The 27,026-nt window shown below is 40.6% G+C and overlaps 1 protein-coding gene across 1 annotated transcript; it reads left to right on the top strand.

Moving 5' to 3' along the window:
- Positions 1-7,514: 7,514 nt before the first annotated feature.
- On the top strand, positions 7,515-26,017 carry VRTN (vertebrae development associated; the record flags this gene model as incomplete). Its single annotated transcript, XM_081314781.1, has 2 exons — positions 7,515-7,750; positions 23,992-26,017. Exons 1-2 carry the CDS (start codon positions 7,620-7,622, stop codon positions 26,015-26,017), a joined length of 2,157 nt encoding a protein of 718 aa, XP_081170907.1. The 5' UTR covers positions 7,515-7,619.
- Between the last annotated feature and the right edge of the window lie 1,009 nt (positions 26,018-27,026).

Genomic DNA, 27,026 nt, shown 5'->3' with positions numbered 1-27,026 from the left:
CTCCAAAGACTGTGCTGGAAAATAAGTTTATTATTTGAATTTATGGAGATTGTCCATAAATACATGAAAACATATATAAAGTAGTATCAGGAAGTGCTTTTATACTATTGATGTGGGAATGAACTTAACTGAGCATCATGAGACTTTACTACTGAGAAACATATATGAGATTGGTGGTGTTTTTCATGGCACCTGAGGCTGTAAAAATTAAAAACTGTTTTGTATGTTCCCCTAACACCCATGTTTTTAGCTTACTGTGTTATATGGACCTGAAACAGCCATAATATTGGATGACCAGAAACTGGCCTTTGCAATTAATGCAGAACTTGAGTACAAAATCTTGAATCTAAACAGCCATAATGTAATCCTTAAAGAACTGCATGTAGTTGGGTGTGAGATTTGAACTGGAGTAATACTACAATGTATTAACATTCATTAGCTGAACTTTACAAATTAACATTTCATACAAAAATAGCTGTCAAGCGATCTTACTTTCAAAAGCTCACTAATGCAGGCTTTGAGTTTTTGTGTACAAACATTTCAGTTGTAATATATTCTATTTGGTCTAATGGTTAAGGCATCTGGTTAGAAATCAGGAGACTGTGAGTTCTAGTTCTGGTTTAGGCATGAAAGCTGCCTGGGATACTTTGGACCAATCATTGTCTCTCAGCCCAGTTCATCTCACTGGGTTGTTGTGGGAAAATAAGAGGAGAAAAGAGGTATGTTTATCGCTTTGAGTTTTTTATACAAATAATAAAGACAGGATGAAAAATCTAAAATAACAAATAAAAAGTATCATATTTCATATATATGATAGTGATGATTACATTCTTCTGGGCAAAAACACAAAGAGCCTTGCTGTTGCCTTTTCCCATTTTTTAAAAATCCAGTTCAATTAATCAGTGGATTCCCAACCAAGTGCTGTCAGATATGACCTGCTCACCTGACTTTCAGAATCAACCAAGTTCAGCTAGGAACTACCTTCTATCCAATAAACCAGTATTTTTCAACCTTGTGAACTTTAAGATGTGTGGATCTCAACTCACAGAATTCCCCAGCCAGATATGCTAAATGAATGAACATGACTTGAAGTCCATACATCTTACAGTTCACAAGGTTGAGAAACACAGCAATAAGCAATAGTTTATTAAAGTACACTTTGATTTCCCAAATCATGTTTGATATTACTGCAATGATTTTTTTTATCTGAAGTTGTTATTAAATATATGTAGTCTGATTAGAAAAGATCTGTCTGTTCAGAAAATACTTTCAGGGATTCTCTTGGTCAGACCTTGCACTTCAGCAATTGTTTCATTTATATACCTGATCTCAATCATTTCAAGAGTGGCCAGAGATGCTGGCAACAGCGTAGGGAAATCAAGAAGGTCTCCTGTTATGAGACTATGCCTAAGCAGATGTAGATCAGCTTGGTCTCAATGGCTACATAGAAGAGATTAAGTCAGTGATACCTTTCATCTGTGGATGTTTTCAACATATATTGTTGGACCTTCCCAGCTGCTGTACTAAAAAGTACATGCATGACAAAATTATTTAAGTTATTACTGCTGCCAGACAGGTACATCGACATTCGCTGAGAATAATACACAATACTTCATTGCTTGTGTTTAAATTTGTGAATTCAAACATTTTCTAAGACAAAGATGCATTTCTTGATACTCAAGGGTAAAGATCTGAAAAAGTAAGTATCCAACACAGGAAAGGAGGAATATTATATGATTCTTTTTTAAAATTTTCCCTTTTTTGCTGCTTTCTATTGTAATTGGACATTGAGTTGATGCTGTTCTGTACCAGCCTGCTACCGGCCCTGCAGAAAAGGCAGGGTCAACCCCTTTACAAATGGCAAGAGGCTGGAATTACGCCTGCCAAATTTATAGCTACAAAAACAAACAAGACACGAACCAAGAAACAGGAGCTTTAAGAAACACGAACTATACAAGCGGTTGCCTTCAGCAAACCAGACCTCCCCACACATTCCCCTTATATAGAGTTCAGGGCGTGGCTTCTCTCTGCCTCCTTCCGAGAAGCCCCATTGCCTTCCTCTGTTTACTCCTAATTGACTGCCTCCTGCATCGGGCGTCCTTGAACAGGGCCAGCTGTGGGTCATCTTCATCCACGCTGTCAGGCTCACACAGCTGGGTCTCCGTGGTGACCAAGTGGGAGGGGCCTGGCTGAGGGCTCTCATCAGCAAGATCTTCAACCCCCTCAGCAAGGTCTTCAACACCCCCCTTCTCCTCCTCTGAGTCATCCGACCCAACTGCCGAACCCACAGGCTGACCCTGAATCACAACAGATGCTTCCTTTATCAGTGCCCTGTCAGAAGCCTAAATCTCATTTCCAAAGAATTGAACCTGAATATCAGTACCCAGTATAGCTTAGCTGTTCTCTCCTGCTAGGGTTTCATCCTATAAATGTATAAAGACATGATAGCAAATAAACCCCTGTGGATTTACTTCATTGTTAAGGGAACAGATCAGAGTTTTCTTATAGTGAGAAGTGACCCCTCCCCCAAGAAGGCTATAGTAAAATTTTTATTGAAAATATGTACAATTATAGGCCAATTTCAAATGTTTCTTCTTCAATAAAGGTAATTGAGAATGTGATGTCCTAGACTTCTGGTTTTGCGCCATAGTGCATGACCGCAGGATAGCAAAGCTCCGCACCCTGCGGCCAGTTTTGTCCTGCCAGAGAGACCCTAAATGGGTCTGAAGTTGCCCCAAAGAGGTGACCGTGAAGGAGGGGGGCACTCTGTTAATCACGAAACGACGGAGGTCTTTTCGTTCAATCCGGGGGAAACCCTCTGATCCAACAGGAGAAAGGCTAGTGTGGCATCAGCATCTAGCTCAAGTTACCAGCAGCCGAAGTCCAAGAGCACGAACAAGAACATCGGTGAACAGCATGCTTGGAACTGGTGAGAGTATCGATCTTCTGTCTTCTATCTACTAATTGAATCCTTGGGAAAGACCCCCAAAGCAAGAAAACCTCCAAAAGTGAAGGGAGGGGACTGTATCCACATTCCCTCATAGATGGAAGTGGCAAATTAATACTAAGGGGGAAAGAAATAGACTGAAATTAAATTTAAAATACTACAGTCTGGACAAATCTAGAAACTAAAAAAAGACTACACCTAAAAGGGTTTAAATGAAATTATAAAAAATATATAACAATATAATTTTTTGTCTGAAACAAACTAGAAAATGAACAACTACTGATACCTAGTGGAGAATCAGAGCACAGAACACTGACAATAAAGACTCAGAAACTGGCAGGATGCCTAGAAACAAAGAATAATCTGTTCCCTTAAATTTTAAATAACCTTGAAGACAGCTAGGAACAAAGAAAGAACTGGTCCAGCCATAAGATTAAAAAGTGTCTGAAAGAAAAATACCTGGACTGTTAACTAAATTTAAGAATTGTTTACAGAAAAAGAAAAACTTTGGCTCATTGCTAATCTACAGGAAGGACTTAAGGTGGCTTAACGTACTGAATTGCAACTTTGACTTATTAATAATTGACCCCTGAATAAAAAAAACCTTACAAATTATTGCCTGTACTAATTATAGAGATTAAAATATTGATGAAAGATTATTTGAAGGGGGGAGACAACACTGATATCGTATACCTATCAAAAAATGACAGACCACCACATTCTATAGTTACCTCTGAAGGATTTAGCATGGAACATCAAAGACCTCCAGAAGCAATATTTCAAGGCAAGACAAATACTTTCCAAGAGGAAATGTACACAATGTTATGACAGATACAAATGACAATAGGTTTAAACCACGAGGAAATCAAAACCAACTTTGATGACATAAATAAGCACATTTCTAACCTAAATCTACAATCAAAAAACACCCAGAAAATGATGGCAAAGGAACAAAAAAATCAGATAACAGAACACCAATTAGAAGAACATGATCAAATCAATAAAACTACAATAAAACTACAGATGAAAAGAACTACAATTTAATACAAAGAGGAAAAAATCTACAAGACTTTGATATAAAATGGAATGGACTATAGTATTCCCAGGAGAATCATCAGACTTTGGGAGACAGAAAGTATATATTTTACCTATTTTATCTTCTTTATTCCCAACAAAAACACAGGAACTGCTGGGCAAGCGGAATATATTAACTTGGAAGACAACTTGACAAAAGAAGAAGGCTAGAGACAGATTCAAGAGACTTGACTCACCCTACCAGTTGGAGTATTGCATGAGTAAACACTTGTTTGAATATATATTTTTTTAATCCCATTTATATCCCGCCCTTCTCCAAAGACTCAGGGCGGCTTACAATTTAAAGCACAAATCAATGTGCTTAGCAATATGGTTAAAAGAATAGAGAACTTTGAACATAAAGGGGCTCTATAACAAGAGGGATAAGAGATTTAGGTAGTATAAGTATGTTTTACAATATATGAAATGTAAAAATATTGATGATGCACTTTTATAAACATAAGTGAAATAAGCTGATCAGAAAGAATGTTATACGCAGATGCTATAAGATAGATAAGAAGATAAGTATTTTTATAACACATGAAATATGAAAATATTGGGATTGTGTACTGAAATGGAAAAATTTGGATATTTAGATGACTAGCATTGAGAAAAATCATGACTGATAAGAATGGATTGAATATAAAGGAGAATATAAACTTAAACAAAAACCACAAAAATAGGATGCATGGTGAACTAATGAGATGATTTTTATAAGAGTAATATAAGCTGATAAAAAAGTTATACATAGATGTTATCATTATCTGTACAAATATGAAAAAATATCTATATTTTACATTTATACATTGAAAATATTAAGAATTATATTTGTTGAAGGTTGAAGAAGGAGAATACAATTGGGAGAAGGGAAGATCAAAGAAATATATTAATTAATATACTAATTATGGAATTATCAAAATCATTATTGACAATTATTTTTTTTTCAAATATATAAACCAAGACAACATGCTGTACACCAGGCACTGGAGATTGTTATTGTAAAAAAACAATAAAATATTTTTTTAAAAAAGAGAATGTGATGTCCTTCCAGGTTTAGACACAGATGAAGGATATGAATTATTTGAACAAATTTCAGTCAGGCTTTTGGTCAGAATATAGCACTACGACTGCTTTGATTATCTTGATGATGGACCTCTATGGATATTCTCAATCATCCAGGTCATGGTCGTCCCAGTGGTGCTTTTTCCAAAAGGCAACTGGACTTTCTTGGCTTATATAAAAAACCCAGTTTTTCCCCAGTTGCTTTTTGGAAAAGCACCTTTGGGATTCTGTGACAGACAGGGAGGCTGATGATTTTCCTAGAGTTCCTGGTGGGTTTCAGTTGACACCATTCACACTATCTTTCTGCACAATCTCATGGAACTAGGTCCTGAGAGTTTTGGCAACTGTCTGGCTGTGCCTAGAAGACAATGTTTGGGTACTGTTGTGTAACTAGTTCTGTGCTCCCAAGAGTTATGCCTTGTCCTTGTGAGGATGTTGGAAAACAAAACAAGTTTTATTAAAGCTTTTGCAAAAGCGGTGGAACTCTTGTAATGGCAAATCCCAGAGTCCACACCTGAAGCAATTTTTGCATAGGTTTTTATACCCTGTCCCGTACATCACGCCACATCCTTCCAAAGTGAGTCCAGTTGATAGGCCCAACTGGTCACATGCTTTCTGACCGCCTAGCAACCATTACAATTACCAAACCCTCCAATTATTAGATCAAATGTCCTTTTGTTTTTATCTTATCTTCACTCCCTTTTCTGTAACATCCTGCTAACTTGGGGTATAGACTTGCCTACAAGGTGAACTGTTACCCAAGCTGGATAATTGCAATTATAAAAGATTTATGTCTTCCCTTGTTTTTCTATAAGAATGCCTGCTTTGTATCTAGAAGCTATGTGTGTAACAGAGTTCATGCTTCGGTTAAACATGGCTGCACTTTGGTTCTTAGTTATACTTTAAGATACTAACTCTAAGCAGTTTTTATAAAGAATAAGCCTTATATAAAATGAATTCATAAGCTATATGTTATTCTACAATAGTGTGCACTATTCTAAAAGTATCCTTTAAGTCAGTATATATATTTCTCTATTTCTTCATCTTATTATATGTCCTTTCCTAAATGTATCTTAGGTAAGTGCCTCTATATGCCTATTCCTTTAACAGAATTGGAAAATTACAACATGTACATTTTTCACATCCTCATTCAACATCCATGTGAAATCTCTAGAGTGGATCCTCCAGAGTTTTGGAATTAGTTGCCATCAAAATAATCACGATACACAATTCTACTGTTCCTTACCTTCTTACCCCAAGAAATCAATCATATTCTTGAATGATGTTGAATGTTCAACAATGTTTTCAACACTCATCTTATTTATGGAGAACAAACAAATCAAATCCAGACAAGTAGAGGGAATTGGAAAACAAGACTTGGAGGTTAAGGTTGAAATGCACATGCATTCCCCTGAAAGAGCACCCTGCAGTTTAGGAGTGCTCTTTGAAGCTCAGCTTTCATTGGATTTACAGTGGCACAGAGTGGCTTTTGCACAATTAAAGCTACTATGCCAGCTGCAAATCTTCTGAGCCAGTCAGATTTGGCAGTAGTTATCGAAGCTCTGATTACATCCTATCTTGATACTTACAATGGGCTCTATTTAGGCCAACACTGAAAACTATCCAGAAACTGCAATCAGTGCAAAAAGCAACAGCACTAGACTAATATCTTGTAGGAGGAATAGGGACTCTATGATGCCTGTACTGAAAGATATACTCCAGTTTCCAATTGTTTACCTGGCATAATTTAAGCTACTGATACTGATCTTTATAAGGCAAAACATTGGTGGTGGGGGTGGTGTAAAAGTGATCTTCTCCCACTATTAATCAGGTCACCTCTTTAGCACAAAAATATCTCCTGCATTGCTGCCAAAGTTATGGAATGCAGTTCAAGTTACATTTGCTCCCCATTTTCTTTCTATGTAAAAAATCTGCAAACATGCACCTTTTTAAAACCAGGATTAATTGATTTAATTTTTTGATTAATTGAAGGGGGGGGGGGAAATGCCACTAATTTTTCCTTGTGTAGTTCAAAATAAAGTTTTAGCATTTGTGTTTGTTCAGCATTTCTAGTACCTATGTGGGCTAAACTAAAATCCATAGAGAAGGATTCTAGTTATTTGTTTTTTTTTCTTTTTCTAGGCAATTATAGAAACCATATCAAGTCTTCATCAATTTGCCTCTAAATGATTCCTCCAACTGCCATAATTCATTTTTATCTGAGTTAATTTCCTGCTGTATATTTTGGCTTTCTCCCCCTAGCCTTACTGTTTTCTTAATCAAGTTCCGAAAGTATGATAATTCTTTGACATTAAAGGTGCTTGTCTCTTTAAGAAGAGAGTCTTAGACAACAGCAATGATCACTTTAGCTTTGGAAATGACCCCAGAATTTGCCCTGTTCCTTTCATGTTGGATGCAAGAGTACTTGGGAATGAACTATTTCCTTGGGGGAGGGGGTGGAGCCGAGCCCTTTTTACACACCTAAAGCAGCTACTCCAATTGGTTCACTCCAGATCTGAAACCAGTTCCAGTCTGGATGTGGGACACAGCTGTGAAAGTGGAGATTGCTGTGCTTCCTGATTCAGAATTTAAATGTCCAGGAAACAGCCTTGCAGCGAGACCAAGGCAAGGAGGGAGCGGTTTAGAACTGGTTGGTTTGCCCAACAAGTAAAGGTGAGTTGGAAGAAACTTCTAACATTTACAAACCAATTTCTTGAGGGAATGTGGCTTAAACCCCTATAAAAACTGAGTTGAGTTGAGGACTCTACAACTAGACCAGTACAAACTCAAGCCAAAGCCAAGGAAAATGGGGAAAAAATGGGGATTATGTGGTTTCAAGTTGCAACTCTATGCTCGTTAGTAAAGCAAGTAGTAGAGTTGTAACTTGAAGTCCTTGGGATTTAGTTGAGTAAAAAGATTGTGCATTGCCACATTAATTGGAAAGGAAAGCCACACCAAGGAAGCTTTCCTTCAAATTGGCCTCCATGGGGTTGGTTTTCTAGTCCAGCCGTCATTTTTTTTTCCTTTTTAAGTTCTCCCTCCATGTGCAGCAGCAGTCTTTGTTTCAAGAGAATGTCTTAAAGCAATTTCATGGGGCTTCTGGCTGCCCTCTTGTGGGATGGAGTTAGCCTGCTTCGCTGTCTCTTGAACGAGGCCCCTTTTCGTAAGAACGTTGAGCAATTAATTCATTTCCATGGGCGTTTTGTAATTTTGGAAAAGGCGCTGGTTTCAAGCGTGGAGGATCCCTTCCCTTCCCTTCCCCTCCCCACCACCTCTGTTTTAGATTGGGCTGATCAGGAGCTCATCAAATTCATTCTCAGGTTAGTTTCTGTTACTCCCCCTCCATCTTTTTTTAAAAGATCCCGCTTCGGGTTTCCCCGCCTTGCTCTAAATCGGAGCGAAGGAGCGTTGCCGGCAGAGGGAACCCGGCTTTATTTCATACCTGGGCCGTCGTTCGTGACATTTAAGCGTTGCTCTTGGACTGCGAGGAGGGCGGCATAGAAAGTGCCATTTCCAAGGCCTTGGCTGGGATTTGTTTTTTGTGGCTTTGTGGTGTTGGCGGAATGTTTTCTCTTACTTTCAATTCCAAACCTGGCCTCGCAGCAACGCGAAAAAAACCTTATAATTCGACTGACTCCGGGATAACGCCCCCCTCCGAGATAACTTTTTATTTTCTGCACTTGATTGGTCTGCAAGCAAGTTTGATGTAGTAATTTCAAAGTTTGAGAAAACAGATGAATGCAGTATTGTAGTTATAATTTTTTTTAAGCAAAGTTGGTGCTACACAGTACTGTGGTCCTTTTATACTAATAATGAAACTAGAGTGTTGAGTTTAGGATTGAAATACAAGACATGGATATTTTAGGAAAAGTATATATCCACATCCATATCCTATAAAGTACTGCCGCCATGTACGAAGTATTATATGCATAAACTCTTATTGAAAATAATAAAATAGTTTGTCCATGGCGGTAGTGCTTCATAGGATATGGGTGTGGATATATAGTTTTCCTAAAGACTATCCATGTCCTGTATTTCAATGAAGTATTATAGAATTAATAATATAGAATTTCTAAGAAATGTTTTAGGGTATCTTGAAAAATTAGGTAATATAAATAGAAAGTTGCTTTATTCCATAATTCAATATTGACTGATGCTGGATGCCATTTCACTAGTAATTAGCACAAGCCTGAATGTTTGTATAATATATATAAGATTAATCTGCAAAAAATAGCCTATATAGAGTTTTCAAGTATATAACTTATGTCAGGTATTCTAGAACAGTCATTTATCTGTAGCATTAATACTTAGACAATAAGTTAAATGGTTTACATTTAGAAAGATGATAATTATTACAAGTTAAGATGTACTTTATTCAAACTATTCTCCTTGGTCTTTATTTCACAATACCACTATCTAATTTGTCTTCAGGCTAAGGAACAAAAGCTATTCAAATGCAATGAAGAGCTTACTTGTAACTTTAAGACTTATAAAGTTATTATGATAAACTTTTACATGCTTCCGGATGCTTTGTTTCTTTGCAGCAAGTGATATTGCTGCCATCACACTAGAAATTATTTAAAAAATAAAACAACTTGAGCTGATTGAAACTTCATTGCATACTTAACTATTATTGCACTATAGTATCCATGTCTGGTCAATAGATCACAGTTCCAATCCAAACTCAGAATAGCCACAATAATGTTAATATACTTTAAATAATATCATTATTTTTCAAGCAAAGGGGTTTCCTTTACTATATAGTCAAGATATATGGATCCTTTTCATAGAATCATAAGGCTGGAAGGGACCTTGGCTCCAACCTTCTGCTGAAGATAGGAACCTTACACCTTACCAGTCAAGTGATTGTCCAGTCTGTTTTTGAAAACCTCCAGTGATGGAGCATCCATAATCCCAGAATGCAAGCTCAGGTTGCATTGATTCTCACAATCAGATAATTTCTCCTTAATTCTAGGTTGGATCTTTCTTCAATAAGCTTCCATCCATTATTTCTTGTTCTGTCCTTTGGTGCCTTAGAGAATAAGTCAATCTCCTCTTCTTTACGACAGCCCCTCAAGAACTGGAAGATAATTATCATGTCCCCCCAATCCTTCCCTTCAGTAGACATACCTGGCTTCCTCAATCGTTCATCATATAATTTAGTTTTCAGACACTTTTATCATCTTTATTGCTTTTCTCTGCACACTTTACAGGTCTCAATATCTTTTTTTAATTGAAGTGATCAGAACTGGATGCAGTATTCTATGTGTGGTCTCACAGTGCAGTGTAAAGCAATACATTACTTCTCGTCTTGATGCCATCTGTTGATGGAACATAGGAGTGCATTGGCTTTTTTGTCAGCTGCAGCACATTGCTGGCTCATGCTTAAGTGGTGTTCCACTAGGATACCTTGATCTCTCTCTCAGAGTTAATATTGTTGAGCCTGGTGCCATCTATTCCAGTGAAGGCGAACCTTTTAGAGACTGAGGGCCCAATCTGCAATCCAAGCCCCACTTATTTATCGTCGGGTGCTGGGTGGGTGTGGCACACTGGGTGGATGTGGCTGCAGTGGTCATGGCAGACTGGGTGGATGTGGCTGGCGTGGGTGTGGCCACCTTGATGTTGCTCGTGGTGAGGGACACCTGTGGGGGCTGGGCAGAGTTGGAGATCCAGGGAGTCTCTGGTGGGTGGGATGGTGGGCAGGAGGCTCGTCCTGCGGGGTGAGGTGAGTCAAGGCAGGGGGCAGGGCAGGGGTGCCATTGCCGCAGGGCAAGGCAAGGCGAGGCAGGGGCCGGGGTGGCAGCTGCCTGACACCATTAGCCCCCGCACACAGCGAGCGCATGGGGGTCAGTTGTGTCCATCAGCAGCCACAGCCTGCTGGTCCCTCGATCAGTGCACTCGGGCTCCGCAGCCGGCTGCGAATATTGGGCCAGCCCTCCAGCAGCAGGCAGAGTAGGGGAGGGGGGGGGAATCCGGTATTCGCAGTCAATCCCAACTTCACGATCTTTCACGAGAAGTTGGAACTGATTGATTGACTTCCCCCCCCCAAAAAAATCTTCCTTTGTTTCCTTGCATGCGGGAACGGTGGATCGCAAACGAGAAATGGCACGGGCTGGGAGTCAGGTAAAAAAAGAAAGGCAATTTTGGGGGGGAGTGAAGATTTCTTGTTCTGAGGCTGCTTTCCGCTCAACCGCATTGCTCTTGCCAATGACCGCGTTGCTCTTGCCAGTGGCCGCTCAACTGCATTGCTTTTGCCAACGACCACTTCAGCACCCTCCCTTCCCGAGCCTCCAGTGCTCCATCTGCTGCTTTAGTCGGCCTGCCAGCCCCCACCTCAACACCCTGCCCACTGCTGCCCAGCATGGCCACCCTGGGGCTGCAGGGGCTGGCCTGGCATGGGAAGGGCATGCGCCCCACCCTCCTGCCACCATGCAGAATAAGGTTGCTGTGCCCGCCCCCACCCCCACACGGAGCACCCTGCTCCTGCCGCTCTCCCCCGCCTCCACGTGGCACCTTTCCAGCTCCCAATGCATCACTTTCTCCGCCACTGGGATTAAAAATAAAGCTCAATCAATTCCAATTTTGCGAGATCTTTTTTTCCCCGTGAGAATTTGGAATTGGTTGATTGATCTTTTTTGGTTTTGCACACGGCGGTGGAGGCCTAAAGCAAAAAGGTTTTATAAACCCAGCTTAAAAAGCCACTTGCCCAGGGAGATTTTGATACAGGTTGCTCATGGATGGGACTGAAGGGCTAGGACTGGGGCGACAGTGTATGTGCCCACAGAGAGGGCTCTGAGTGCCACCTGTGGCACGAGTGCCATAAGTTCATCTATTCTGTACTCATGCATTAGTTTTTTTGTGCCTAAGTGCAGGACCTTACTTTTTTCACCACTGAATTGCATCCTAATACTTGGGGCCCAGTGTCAAGGGCAAGGTCTTTCTGGATCTTGAGCCTATCTTTCAAAATGTTAGCAATTCTCCTCAGCTTGGTGATCTTAGTATATGGAACTAGAAACATAGTTGTGCTTTTGAGAAATATGGTAGCACTTTTAATTACAGAAGGATAGTTTAGATAAAGTTTCTGCCTTCGCTAAAAGGTACTCTTGCCTAAGTTCCCAAAGATGAAACATTCACAACGTAACATTTATCTCTGGAAGACAACTATTTATTTTATTATGCTACTATATAAATTAAAATGACACTCATTGGAAAGAAGACTCGATAATTGAAATACAATTTTAAATTCTGCGATGGGAATGGTGTTTAACATGGCTGAGAAGGAAAAAGAAATTGTAAACAGACTCGAAAGTTTTGACTGGCTGGAAAAAGAATGGGTGGTTTATGTAATAGAGGTTTTTGAATATTCCACAATTGGCAAGTTTCACACATTGTATCAGGTCAAAACAAACCACATTATGATTTAGTGCAAAGTGTGAGCAAACTGAACCTTGAACAAGTAACTTGTTCTTTTCTGTGATGGAAAATTTGAGGGATTCATTGATATACATAAACCTGTAAGCTTAACTCACCTCAAGCTGTCTGTGTGTCCTACAGAGATAATACTTAGACTGAGTGCAAAATAGCTGTGGATGCACATCCATGTGGACGCAGCGCAGCCATGTAAGCTTGCCATAGGACATGGCTACATTCCTACTTCAGGGAAGGATGATTCATTTACACTTCTATGCTTTGTGAAGCATCTCTTTTGAATATTTTGCAGCACCCTGTTGTCCAGTACCACATGGTGAAGTTAGGAATGGTGTTAGATTTCACTGTGCCTTTTGTTCTGAAGTCAACTTCATCTCCCATCAACTGGAGCAAACACTGGTATTAGTATCAACCTTTAAAGCCTACATTGTTTAGACTAAGCCCAAAGATGCTTTTCCATTATTAACTCACAAAATGGATTGTATAAACTATATTCCCAAAATTATGAAGACACCATATTGTCTATGTCTATCTCACAAGTTTGTTTTCACAAGATTTTTTCCCTTTGAGCTAAATATTTGCCAACGTTTTTGAGAAGGGTTCTGTCACTGTGTTAGTGATGGTCTTGGACATCCTAAAATAAAGTTCTTAGAAAGTACTTTCCTGAAGAAGAAAACAGAAGCTATGGAATCTTAGTGTTCTTCTGTTCTTCTATATTTTTTATCTCTACAGTAAGGCTTAACATATATTGTTATACAAATGATTGGAATGGCAAAATATAGCAGGTTAAGACTTGCACTTTTTGTGAAAAGTCAGGAAAATGTATGTCAATACTAAGATCCCTTTTTTTGACTTTTCTAATCAGATCAGCAGTTTTTAAGATCAGCAATTTTTAAGGTCTACTGGAGGATTAAGTTATTAGAAAACGAGTGCTGAAGCTCAGCTAAATACTACTACTATTAAACAAAAGGTCTGTACAATGTGCAAAGTGTACAGTAATAAAATATACCATGTAAAACAACTTTCAAACAAGCATTTTTGGATAAATATAATTAGGATGGCAGAACTTTGGGAGACTAGATGTGGAAAGCTGAATTTCATACACGGGAAAGGAGACAGAACTGAATAAGATATGACAGGTTCTTTTCTACTCAGAAGAGCTTCCCTGACAGATTTGCAACCATTTATGCCTTTTAAAATTGGTATTTAAGGGAGAGAACGTGTTTCTGTTTTCCATCCTCACATTAAGCTATTCCTGTTTGCCCACTTACAGGGATGTGAATAGAAAAACAAGTCCTGTGACAAGAATGGTAAAGGACATATATTACATTGAATATGAGGCATACTATGCCTTTTTAAAAACATATATTTTACTGTCTTTTTAACAATAACAATCTCCAGTGCCTGGTGTATAGCATGTTGTCTTCGTTTATATATTTGAGAAACCCCCCCCAATAATAATTAACAGTGAATAATGATTAAATTAGATAATTCCATAATTAGAATATTAATTAATAATATATTTCTTTGATCTCTCCTTCTCCCATTTGTATTCTCCTTTTTCAACCTTAAACAAATATAATTCTAATATTTTCAATATATAAATGATTAAATATATACATTTTTTCATATTTATGCAGATAGTGATAACATCTATGTATAACATTTTTTATCAGCTTATATTATTCTTATAACCATCATCTCTTTAGTTCACCACGCATCCTATTTTCGTAATTTTTGTTTAAGCTTAATTTCCCCTTTTATTCAATCCATTCTTATCAGCCATGATTTTCTCAGTGTTAGTCATCTAGATATACAAATTTTTCCAGTTAGGTACACCATCCCAATATTTTCATATTTCATGTATTATAAAAATACTGTGCTTCTTATCTATCTTATAACATCTGGGTATAACATCTTTTCTGATCAGCTTATATTTCACTTATATTTATAATAGTTACATCATTCCCAATATTTTTACATTTCATATATTGTAAAACATACTATATTACTTAAATCTCTTATCCCTCTTGTTATAGGGCCCCTTTATGTTCAAAGTTTTCTATTCTTTTAACCATATTCAAACAAGTGTTTACTCATGTAATACTCCATCTGGTAGGGTGAATCAAATCTCTTAAATCTGTCTCTAGCCTTTTGTTGAGTTGCTTTCCAGGTTGATATATTCTGCTTACCCATCAGTTCCTGTGTTTTTGCAAGTATTGTTGATAATATATAAGATAGATGATTCTCCTGGAAATTCTATAGTCCATTCCATTTTTATTGTTATATCAAAGTCTTGTAGATTTTTTCCTGTTTCTGTTGGATTGTAATTCTTTTCATTTGTAGCTTTGTCAATAAGATCATGTTCTTCTAATTTGTGTTCTGTTATCTGATTTTTTTGTTCTTTTACCATCATTTTCTGGGTGTTTTTTGATTGTAGATTTAGATTGGAGATGTTCTGGATTTCCTCATAGTTTAAATCTATTGACATTTGTATCTGTTGTAACCAGTGCTTTTTTTCTAAAAAAAAAAAAAAAAAAGGTGCCGGAACACTCATCTTGGGGGGCGCAGGAGGCGGGGGGGTTGGGGCGGCGGCACTGCTGTGGTCACGGGTACGAGGGGTGTTGGTGGTGGGCTGCCCCCCAGGGCCGGAGCCAGCGCGGCCCGCTCTATATGGTGGGGCTGCGCGGGGCAGGCGGCGGAGGTGGTGCGGGCCAGGCGATGCAGGGCGGCCACTTAGGCGTGCAGGGCGAGGCGACGGTGGCACAGGTCCAGCAACAGGTAGGCCACCAGCCTGGCTGACACAGGTGAGCACAAGGAAGGAGTGCACATGGACTCCGCAGAACCCACCTCCCACTCCTTGTCCTCTCTTACTTACCAAGTTGAATTGGTGTAGTTGGGCAGCAGAGAGGGGATGCAAAGTTCCTGCCAACTCGCCTTCACTGCAGACAACTTGCCGGTGCAACGTTTGCCGGCCAGGTCTTTTGGCATGCTCAGCAGCAATTCCTAATAGAGGGAGTAGCATAGTTTGTGCAAAAGCTTTTTTTTTGTGTGTGTGTGCAAAAAAGGGTGCTGGAACGCCATTCTGAGCATTCTATGAGAAAAAAGCCCTGCTTTTATGTTTTAATCTTATGATTTTAAGAATATTGTAAGTTGCCCCAAACCTCGTCATGTGGATTGCATGCAAATATTATATAATCGGTAAATAAAGGTAGAACATATGTTAAATATACATCAAATGATAATATGCTTCCCTACAAAGTCAATTCTTGCTCAATGACAGACCAAGGAGTTAGCTCGGAAAGGCAAGAGGAAAATCTAGAAGAGATCTGTGCAACTTGTAGAAGGGAAAGGCCCACACTGGTCAATTAAAAATCTTTGTGGTCTGCAAAGGAATGCTGGTGGGCTAATCAATGATTTGGTGACAACAGGAGCATCTACAGTGTTGGAGTTCGTGGTCATGGTAAGCCATGGAGGCACTAGGCAACATGACTTTCAGGGCAGTGGTGGTGATTTTATTACTTTTTTTTAAGTGCTCTGTCCAAGGGTGCTTGGTAGGCTGCATGTACAGGCCTGATCTAGAATTTATTTTGGAGCATTCAACTATCTAGAGCAGGCATTTCAAACTCATTTTGTTTGAGGTAACTTCTTATAAAAGAATTGCCATTAATTTGTTTTAATAAAATAATTTAAACCAATTTTTCACTTGATTTCAAATTAAATGAATTATAAAAGGTAAAGGTTCCCCCGCACATGCATGCTAGTCGTTTCCGACTGTAGGGGCCGGTGCTCATCTCCGTTTCAAAGCCGAAGAGCCAGCGCTTGTCCGAGGACGTCTCCGTGGTCATGTGGCTGGCATGACTAGACGCCAAAGGCGCATGAATCGCTGTTACCTTCCCACCGTAGTGGTCCCTATTTTTCTACTTGCATTTTTATGTGCTTTCGAACTGCTAGGTTGGCAGAAGCTGGGACGAGTAACAGGCGCTCACTCTGTTACGCAGCACTCGGGATTTTACCCGCCAAACTGCCGACCTTCTGATTGACAAGCTCAGCGTCATAACCCACTGAGCCACCACGTCCTTAAAAATTAATTATAGTGGTTGACAATGATTTTTTTTTTAGTACAATTGCCAAATGCAATAAACTGGTTTTAGGTATATGTGTGCACTAATTATTTCAACACCAATACATTTTAACAACATATTCTATTTGTAAATGAATGCAAATGCAAATTATACAATTTTTTGTGCAAAAATAAAACAAAATAACAGATTTAAGAGCTGTTATCATTAGTTATCCTTAGATTAAAAAAAATTCTATCATCCAAAACTTTGTTATACCGTATTTAACAAACAGATGCTTTGGGATTAAAAAAAAAAGACTGACTACATTTGATTGTGTATCACCATGGCATTAAAACAAAATTTGAACAGTGTATGAAAAATAAAGGTTCCCTAAATGTCTGCTGGCTATATCTGTACATTTTCCTTGATAGCACTCTATTGCCTTCTTTTTAGCCTTTTTTCAACTTCCCAGCTTAAAAAAGGCAAGGCACCAGGAGCTGAAATTTACAGAGACTGTTTAAGCAGGTTGCTAAGCAACCTGTTCACACTTGGTCCTTCTTACCCTCCCACTTTTAAATTAGCCTGTACGGATCACGTTGTGATTCAGGGTCAGCCTGTGGGTTCGGCAGTTGGGTCGGACGATTCAGAGGAGGAGGAGGGGGGTGTTGGAGAGGTTGCTGAGGGTGTTGGAGAGCTTGCTGATGAGAGCCCTCAGCCAGGCCCCTCCCACCTGGTTATGACGCAGACCCAGCTGTGTGAGCCTGACAGTGTGGATGAAGATGACCCACAGCTGGCCCTGTTCAAGGACGCCCGACACAGGAGGCAGTCAATCAGGAGTAAACAGAGGAAGGCAATGGGGCACCTCGGAAGGAGGCAGAGGGAAGCCACACCCTGAACTGTTTAAAAGGGGAATGCGTGGGAGGGCTGGTTTGCTGAAGGCAACTGTTCGAATAGCTCCTGTTTCATGGTTTGTGTCTTGTTTTTGCTCTGTTTGCTTTTGTGTCCATAAATTTGGCAGGCTTAGTTCCAGCCTCTTGCCTTCTTGTAAAGGGGTTGTCCCTGCCTTATCTGTAGGGCTGGTAGTAGGCTGGTACAGAACAGTTTGCCTTCAGCCTCCCACCCCTTACTATTATTATGGAGCAGCTACGTGCTGAGAATGCCCAGCTCACCCAGCAACTCACTTTGCTGGCAGCTCAGGTGGCTCAACTGCAAGCTCAGGTCCATGCTGCACCCCCACCATCACCCCCACCCAGGAGAAAATGCCAAGTTGCGATGCCGGATAAATTTACTGGCAATCCAGAACTGTTTCCTGCTTTCCTGGGACAATGCCAGCTCTTTATCAGCGTGAGAGCAGCTGATTTCCCCACTGACCGGGATAAGGTGGGGTTTGTGTTAACCCTTCTTTTGGGTGATGCAGCTCGTTGGGGCACGCCTCTGCTGGCTCAACCTAGCCCATTGTTGGACAACTTTGTGGGGTTTTGTGATCATATGCGTCTGATGTATGAGGACCCTATAAAGACGCAGAATGCTACCCTTCGGAGCGCAATTATACAATCTGGGAGAAGGAGCTGCTGGCCATCAAAGTGGCATTCGAGGCCTGGAGGCATCATCTGGAGGGAGCGCGGCATCAAATCGAGGCCCGGACGGACCATAAGAATTTGGAAAGCCTGCAGACCACTCGGAATTTGAACCAACGCCAGATCCGGTGGTCTCTTTTCTTTGCGAGATTCGACTTCTGATTTCGGTACATACCTAGCGGGCACAATCAAAGAGCAGATGCTCTGTCCAGGAAGCCCGAATATTCCCGAGTGGAAGACAAGCTCGGATCCGGGAGGCACAGCAGCAAGAGGTGTGGGTGGCTCAGCGGAAGGCGGAGGTGGGGCCAGATTCTCCTTGGACGGTCACGGATGGACTCTTGTATTATCATGACCGTCTCTACGTTCCGGGAGGGCCACTCAGGGGACTCATCCTCAGCCAGTGTCACGATAACCCGGCGGCGGGGCATTTTGGCCTGTTCAAGACCCTGAACTTGGTCTCCCATACCTTCTGGTGTCCCCGAGTCCGACACGACGTCCAGTCGTATGTCACCTCCTGCATCCCATGCAGGCAGGCCAAGTCAGCGACGGGCCCCGCCTGGATTATTGCAGCCCTTGCCGACACCCAAAAGACCCTGGGGGGCTGTGTCCATGGACTTCTTGACGGATTTACCCCCATCCTCTGGTTTTACGACAGTGTATGTGGTGGTGGACATGCTGACCAAGAGGGCGCACTTCATCCCCTGTCGCAGCTTACCATCAGCCCGCGCCACTAGTCGTATGTTCATTCAGCAGGTGTTTCGGCTGCATGGCCTCCCTGATAGAGTTGTTTCTGATAGGGGGCCCCAGTTTACAGCCCGCTTCTGGCAGGAGTTGATGCATGCATTGGATATCAAGATTTGCCTCTTGTCCGCGCATCATCCTCAAACTGACGGGGGAACCGAGAAGGTCATCGGTATCCTGGAACAATATCTGCGCTGCTACGTCAATCTGCAGCAAAACAATTGGGTGGACTATCTGGCCATACCTGAGTTTGCATTTAACAATTCGCAGCACACCTCCACACAGATGACACCGTTCTTGGCCAATGTGGGATATCACCCCCGGTTTTTCCCCCTTTCTCCCGTGGACTCACCGGAGCTGGCAGCGAACGACTTCATGGCAGACTTACAGGCGATCCATCGATTGGTGCGACGTCAGTTAGAGAAGGCGAAGGCCGATTACAAAAGGTTTGCTGACCGGTCAAGGCGGGATACGCCTCCACTATCGGTGGGAGATCGGGTCTGGTTGTCCACCAGGAACCTACCGTCAACACGGCCGGTGAGAAAGTTAGATCACCGATATTTAGGACCGTTCCCAGTCGAGGCTGTCATCAATCCGGTTGCCTAGCGCTTAACTCTGCCACGTTCCCTGCGCGTGCACCCAGTTTTTCATCGGTCTCTGTTGGTCCCCGAGCAACCGGCCTGTCCACTCCACCGAGCGGAACCTCCCCCATCAGGACCTCGTGATGGAGACAGCACCCCCGATTACGAGGTCGCCAGCATCAGGGACTCCCGTTGGCTGAAAGGTCGTTTCCAGTACCTGATTGAATGGAAAGGCTACGGGCCAGAGGAGTTTACGTGGGAAGACACGACCGCCGTTCATGCCCCTGCTTTGGTGACCGCTTTTCATGAACAATTTCCATCCCGACCGCATCCGGATCGGCAGACCCGGGGGAAGGGCCCTGCGGTGCGGGATAGTGTTGTTATTCAGGGTCAGCCTGTGGGTTCGGCAGTTGGGTCGGACGATTCAGAGGAGGAGGAGGGGGGTGTTGGAGAGGTTGCTGAGGGTGTTGGAGAGCTTGCTGATGAGAGCCCTCAGCCAGGCCCCTCCCACCTGGTTACGACGCAGATCCAGCTGTGTGAGCCTGACAGCGTGGATGAAGATGACCCACAGCTGGCCCTGTTCAAGGACGCCTGACGCAGGAGGCAGTCAATCAGGAGTAAACAGAGGAAGGCAATGGGGCACCTCGGAAGGAGGCAGAGAGAAGCCACGCCCTGAACTGTTTAAAAGGGGAATGCGTGGGAGGGCTGGTTTGCTGAAGGCAACCGTTTGAATAGCTCCTGTTTCATGGTTCATGTCTTGTTTTTGCTCTGTTTGCTTTTGTGTCCATAAATTTGGCAGGCTTAGTTCCAGCCTCTTGCCTTCTTGTAAAGGGGTTGTCCCTACCTTATGTGCAGGGCCGGTAGTAGGCTGGTACAGAACACACATTTCCTTCGATTTGAGCCATCTGAAGGCCTGTTGCTGCGATGCATTTTGCTGCTCTGCAACCTGGCTGCATGAGAAGAATTTGGCTCTCCGGAACAGTTTCCTTCAGCTTTTTTTTTTATTTGTGCAAAAAAAGGTGCTGGAACACTGTTCTGATTGTTCTATGGGGAAAAAAGCCCTAGATATATCACATATAATTGAAGATTGTAATTAGTTGCATGTGCACGTTCAGCAAGTGTGATATATTTGTGCTGGCATTTCTAGGCCTCTTTCCAACCACATCCAGAAAAATTTGTAACAAACATTGGAATTCTTAAAGCCATGTTTGGTATTTCCCAGCAATCTGTTACTGGAAGGAAAAAGCAAAATCTGCTGAGTTACTGATCCCAGAGAAGCATTTGCATGTATGCAGGTATCCTTAGGGTGCCATAGTTATGGATGAGAAATATTGGTTGCAAAGGTGGCATTTCTGGATGTAATACAGATATTTTGGACTTATTTTGTTTCTTTGCATGTTTGATATTTGTAAAAAGGCATATGCTACTGACTATGCTCATGCACATATGTAACATCTTTTGCTAGAATACATGATCACTGCTTTTCCAGAATGTGAAAAGTGAAAGATTGTGACTAAACAAAATATTAATGTACAGATAATACCACTAGAAATGATTTTAGCCTTTTTAATAAATGTTGTTATTGATGTTAAGCTCATCATGGAAAACATCATATATTGTTATGTATATACTAGGTTAATTATTTAAAGACTGAAGTGCAACATAACTAGATTCTAAATAATCCTATTTTTCAAAACACACAACAGTCCAAACAGTAAAAGTAAAGTCCAAATTAAGAATATTTCATTCTTAAGAATTGTTTAATTTAAAGTGGTTTAGTTATAATAGATGGTTAGATTCAAAATAGTTTTCAAGAGTATGTACAAAAGATACTATTTTTTTCTAGCATCAGCTAAATTAGATACATTGAGAAAAATGTTTCTCATTTCTTTCCTGTTACCTTTATTGATTTCATTGCAGAGATGTTAACATAGGAAATAGATTATTTTGTTATCTAATTTTACCTTCCAAAAGACAGAAGCAGATGAAAAATGTGAGGTTCTTTCCTATTGGCTTTTTTGAATTAGCTTGTTTATATTCTAAAAGTTTAGTTCCTAAAGAAGTAACCCTGTAAATAATTCTAATGTCCTCCTCTAGTGCAGGCTCTTTTATGACTCAAGGACTTCAACTGCCAGAATTCCTGAGCCAGCATGGCTCAGCTTGGAAACCTCTCCAACAGGGAACAGATTATTCTTTGTTTCTAGGCATCCTGCCAGTTTCTGAGTCTTTATTGTCAGTGTTCTGTGCTCTGATTCTCCACTAGGTATCAGTAGTTGTTCATTTTCTAGTTTTTTTCAGACAAAAAATTATATTGTTATATATATATTTATAATTTCATTAAAACCCTTTTAGGTGTAGTCTTTTTTTAGTTTCTAGATTTGTCCAGACTGTAGTATTTTAAATTTAATTTCAGTCTATTTCTTTCCCCCTTAGTATTAATTTGCCACTTCCATCTATGAGGGAATGTGGATACAGTCCCCTGCCTTCACTTTTGGAGGTTTTCTTGCTTTGGGGGTCTTTCCCAAGCATTCAATTAGTAGATAGAAGACAGAAGATCGATACTCTCACCAGTTCCAAGCATGCTGTTCACCGATGTTCTTGTTCATGCTCTTGGACTTTGGCTGCTGGTAGCTTGAGCTAGATGCTGATGCCACACTAGCCTTTCTCCTGTTGGGTCGGAGGATTTTCCCCGGATCAAACGAAATGACCTCCATCATTTCGTGATTAACAGAGTGCCTCCCTCCTTCACGGTCACCTCTTTGGGGCAACTTCAGACCCATTTAGGGTCTCTCTGGCAGGACAAAACTGGCTGCGGGGAGCGGAGCTTTGCTTATCCCACAGCTGTGTGCTACAGCGCAAAACTGGAAGTCTGAGGCATACTATACCTTATGACTCAGTGCTACATTCTGTAAACTTTATGAGAAAAGTCTTATAATTTGCAGTGTTTATGAAGAATGTTATTTGTTTTCAGAACTGAAAATACAAGTGCTGTATTTTGCAAGCAATGTTATATGACCCCGTGGTGGCTCTGAATGAAACCATGTTGTTATTGTTTCAGATTATTGCAAAATACTGTTAATTTCTTGTGTGGATTCTTTTTTTAATCCTATCTCAGCTAGAAAAAAACAAGCACAATTTTACTTCATATTCCTATCTTCAGTTTGCTGAGCTTTCAATGAAACCCTCCTCCTTGGTGAAAGGGAATATTTATTTCCTAATTTTGCAAGGTGTTTTTGATATCCACAATGTTCTCATCTTGCTGTGTATTTATTTATTCTTTACTTTATAAACTACTTCGTGAAGTATCTAAATGCCAGTATAGAAATGCAATGTTGCCTAATCACCAGAAGAGGTCTCTTAAGTTTTGTATTATAGTGCCTTTTTTTTGACTTTGCAAAGCCAACCAAATTGTACAACAGCTAGTTCTCATAGTCCAGGTACTGTTACATTTGGAAAATAAATCTGTAAAATGTAAACACAAGTGAACTATTGTGCTGAATTATTTATGACAAAGCAAAACAACTTGTTACTGCATTAATTCAGCTTTCCTCAGTCTTTTAGATATGGGCACTTGAATCAGCAGTTGCAATGCTTGCTCTGCATTTGGGTGGCTGGAAGGAATAAAAACTACAGTAGTCCAACAGAGATTTTTTAAAAAAAACCTGATTCTTTTTTTAAAGGACATAGGCAAATATTTGACAAATGAAAAAAATAGACAAATAGAGGATGAGAGATTTTGTTGGATAGACTAGAGTACAGTGTATTCTCCTTTATTAGTACAACGTATGAAAAAGCTGTCCTTTAAATAGCAAAGGTTACTGAAGGGCAGCATTAAAATGATGAAAAGTAAACTTCAGTGTGAGTATATCTTCATTTAGAAAGCATTGCTGTGCTCTTCAGTGAATTTTAGCAAGTTACACTGATCATATTTTCAAGTGTTAATCCTTCTGTTTAATAGCAAAATCTGCTAAGCAGGTTCAGGTGGATAGTACTAGATCTTAATTTAGTATACGTTAACAATGGGTAAGACAATGGGGACTGGGATAATCTACATACTTCATTAAATTTGATTTTATAAATTGTGCAGTCCAATGCAAAATTAACCATGGTGCAGTGTTATGAGTATTTACTAGAGAATAAGCTCTAATTCAGTATTCTAACCCAGAGGATTGTGTACCAGTTTCCACAAAAACAGCTCTTAGCTTGGACTTTGTTCTTTAATTGTATATGGATCCATGTTTTTGATATGCTCTAGAGCAGGGGTAGGCAACCTCGGCTCTCTTATGACTCATGGACTTCAACTTCCAGAATTCCTGAGTCAGCTGACTCAGGAATTCTGGGAGTTGAAGTCCATGACTTATAAAAGAGCCGAGGTTGCCTACCCCTGCTCTAGAAGTACAGTTATTTGCCAAGATAAAACAGCACAACTGTGCCTCTCTAAGTAATTCACAAAGCCATGAAGAGAAAATCTGTGCAAAACATGACATTCTAATTCTTCAAACTTTTCTATATTTCAGAATGATCCAGCGCCACCAACTAGTGCAGTCCGTGCTCCAGGAGCTACAGGAGGCAACTGAATGCTTTGGGCTAGAGGGATTAACTAGTGCAGCTTTGGAATCTGAGAGGACGTTGTCCTCTTTTTCACTACCCAGCTATTGTGGGAGGCAGTTCCAGGAAGAGCTGGAAGTTGACCGTGTGGCAAAAAGTCTCTACCCAGAAGATGCCCCTCGTAATATGTTACCTTTAGTTTGTAAAGGTGATGGGAACCACTTGTTTGAGGCAGCAAGTGTGTTGTTGTGGGGTAACACTAGCTTAAATCTGGAGTTACAGGTCCGCACAGCTGTGGAGATGTTGCTTCACAAGCAGTACTATTTCAATGGCATGATTGATTCTAAGGTGATGCTGCAAGCTGCTCGCTATTCTCTTTGTACAGAGGAATCTCCTGAGATGACTAATTTACCTTTGGCTATCCTAGAGGCTATCTTTGATGCTGACATTAAAGCCACTTGCTTTCCTGGCACCTATGCCAACATGTGGCATGTGTACGCTCTGGCATCTGTACTACAATGCAACATTTATTCCATCTATCCAATGAGCAACCTTAAGATACGGCCATACTTCAACCGACTCATCCGACCTAGAAAGTGTAACCTGCAGACCTCCACACTTCACATCATGTGGTCGGGTCAACAGCTTTCTTCCCAGGTTTTCAAAGCTCAATACTTTGTACCTGTCATGGGTCTGGAAGAGCTGGAACCCACAACATCCATTCCAGAACCTCAGGCTCAGCCTGTGAAGACACTGGAGTTGCTGAACAAGGATCCCCAGGTGACTTACTCTAACCTGCGTGAAAGATACAGCATTACCAAAAGCACCTTCTATCGATGGAAGCGCCAGTCACGAGAGCACAGACTGAAAGCAGCTGCCAGATTTGCAGCCAAGCATTTCTTGCAGTCCTGTTTTCAAGAAGGTACCACTGTTCCTCTTCAACACTTCCGACAGTTGTTCCCAGAAATTTCTCGCTCCACCTACTATGCCTGGAAGCATGAGATGCAAAGTGTGATCAACCGTGAGGTTTCTTCCTCTTCTGATGTTGCCATGTCTAAGGATCCTCATATCCTCAAGCTTCACACTAATCCAGACGTTGCAGCAAAATCTGAAGGAGGCCAGAGCTCAAAAAATCTCTTGAATCACTCCAAAAATGGAACTTCCATGCAAGGAGCCAAGTCTTATCTAGAAAAATGCATTTCCATGAATAGTCCTGTGCCATACAGAAACTTTAAACGTAGTTTTCCTGGAATCTCCAGGTCAACGTATTATAACTGGAGAAGAAAAGCCATCAAAGGGAATCCAAATTTCAAGCCTCCACAACCTCTTTATGTAACCCAGAAACCGACCAGGAATCTGTATCTGTCACTAAAGTCAGGAAAATTGCCTAATATGAAAATGGTCAATGGGCAACATCCAGAACACCGAATTCTCATGCGTATTAAGCAATCTCTATACAGTTGGCAAAAGCAAGTTCGTGAGTTGGCCAGGAAACGTGTTTGCCAATGGAAAATGCCTTTCTGTAAGTTTCGCTTGCGTTATCCTAGTGTTTCTTCTACAACGTATTGGTTTTGGAGGAAAAAAAGTATCAGGGAGGCCAAAAAGCATTGCCTTCCCTCAACAATGGCATCTCAAAATTTGCAACAGACTTCTACATGTTCTGAGATTAATAGAAAGGCAGAACCTAAATTCCATTCCACTCAGCCAAAAGAGTTTGCTCCAGTGCTTGTGGACAAGCAGATACCAAAACCCTACAGCACTACAATTCCAGGTTATCAAATGTCTGAAAAAGTTAACAGTAGCATGTTTGTGATGGATGTGATTGCCACAGGTCAGTTCAAAGCCCAGGCCAAGCTGTTTCTTCAGCAACGTTTTGAATCAAAGACCTTTCCAACATACAAGGAGTTCAGAGCCCACTTTCCCTTAACGGCACGCTCCACTTATTACATGTGGAAACGTGCACTTCATGATGGACTTACTCTAGTGGATGCCTAGGGATAGTTAAGATATGCTACCTCATCAATGAAACATTCTACAAGCGACTATTTTGGTCTTTGTGGATTTGTTACTTTAGTTTCCAGAGGTGTACACCCATTTTTTCCTAAGCTTAGGGAAATATAGAAATATATTCCCAAGAAAGAATACTGGGAATGAGATATTCTTTTTGTATCATAAAGAAATACAGCTTTTTGTTTAAAGTTTTTTTTTAACTGAATAGACTGGCAAGCTATATGTGAAGAATTCTTGGGTCTGTTCTTAAGTTTGTATTCTGCTGCTCAACTTTTCACTGAATTTGAACTATGTTTTATTTGATATGAAATTCTTTGGATACTGTATGTATTCTTTTCACAAGACAAATTATTAGTTTTACTGACCCAACTGATACGTACATAAAATACATATTGTGGCTTCTTCCAGTATATATATAATATGCGTTGTGTAAATGCATGTTATAGAAAGAGAGATGCATTAAAAACAAATGAAAAATAGAATTAAGTTGTCTTAAGTGTTTTCTGAAAGAAAGTGGAGGTACCTTCAAGTTGGTCTTGGTAACTGTGAAGGAGAGATTATAACTTTTCTTTGAGTCTTGAGAGGGAGCTGATAGAGAGGAGACAGAAAATATTGCTGTCTTTTTCAGAAGATATTTGAGAAAACTTTCTGTGATACAATCTAGTATACTATAGGGAATACTATTCAATGGACACCATCATCCAGATAAGCATTTTCCTCTTGGCCTACTTTTTGAGCTTGGTTTAAAATGATGGAAGAAAGACTAACCCAGCTTAGCTCAACTTGAAAAGAGAGGTACACAGATATTTCCCTTGGACAGTTCTCATATTCTACTCCAAAATTACTGTATTTTTCGGACCATAAGACGCACCGGACCATAAGACGCACCCAGTTTTTAGAGCAGGAAAACAAGAAAAAAAATTCATTCTCCTTCTCTCTCTCTCCCTCTCTTTCTCTCTCTCTCTTTCTCTCCCTCCCTCTACCATCGTCTCCT

Source organism: Vipera berus, assembly GCF_964194415.1.
Source record: "Vipera berus genome assembly, chromosome: 1".
Taxonomy (NCBI): Eukaryota; Metazoa; Chordata; class Lepidosauria; order Squamata; family Viperidae; genus Vipera; species Vipera berus.
The sequence above is the reverse complement of the archived record's forward strand: the minus strand, read 5'-3'. Positions and strand labels throughout refer to the sequence as shown.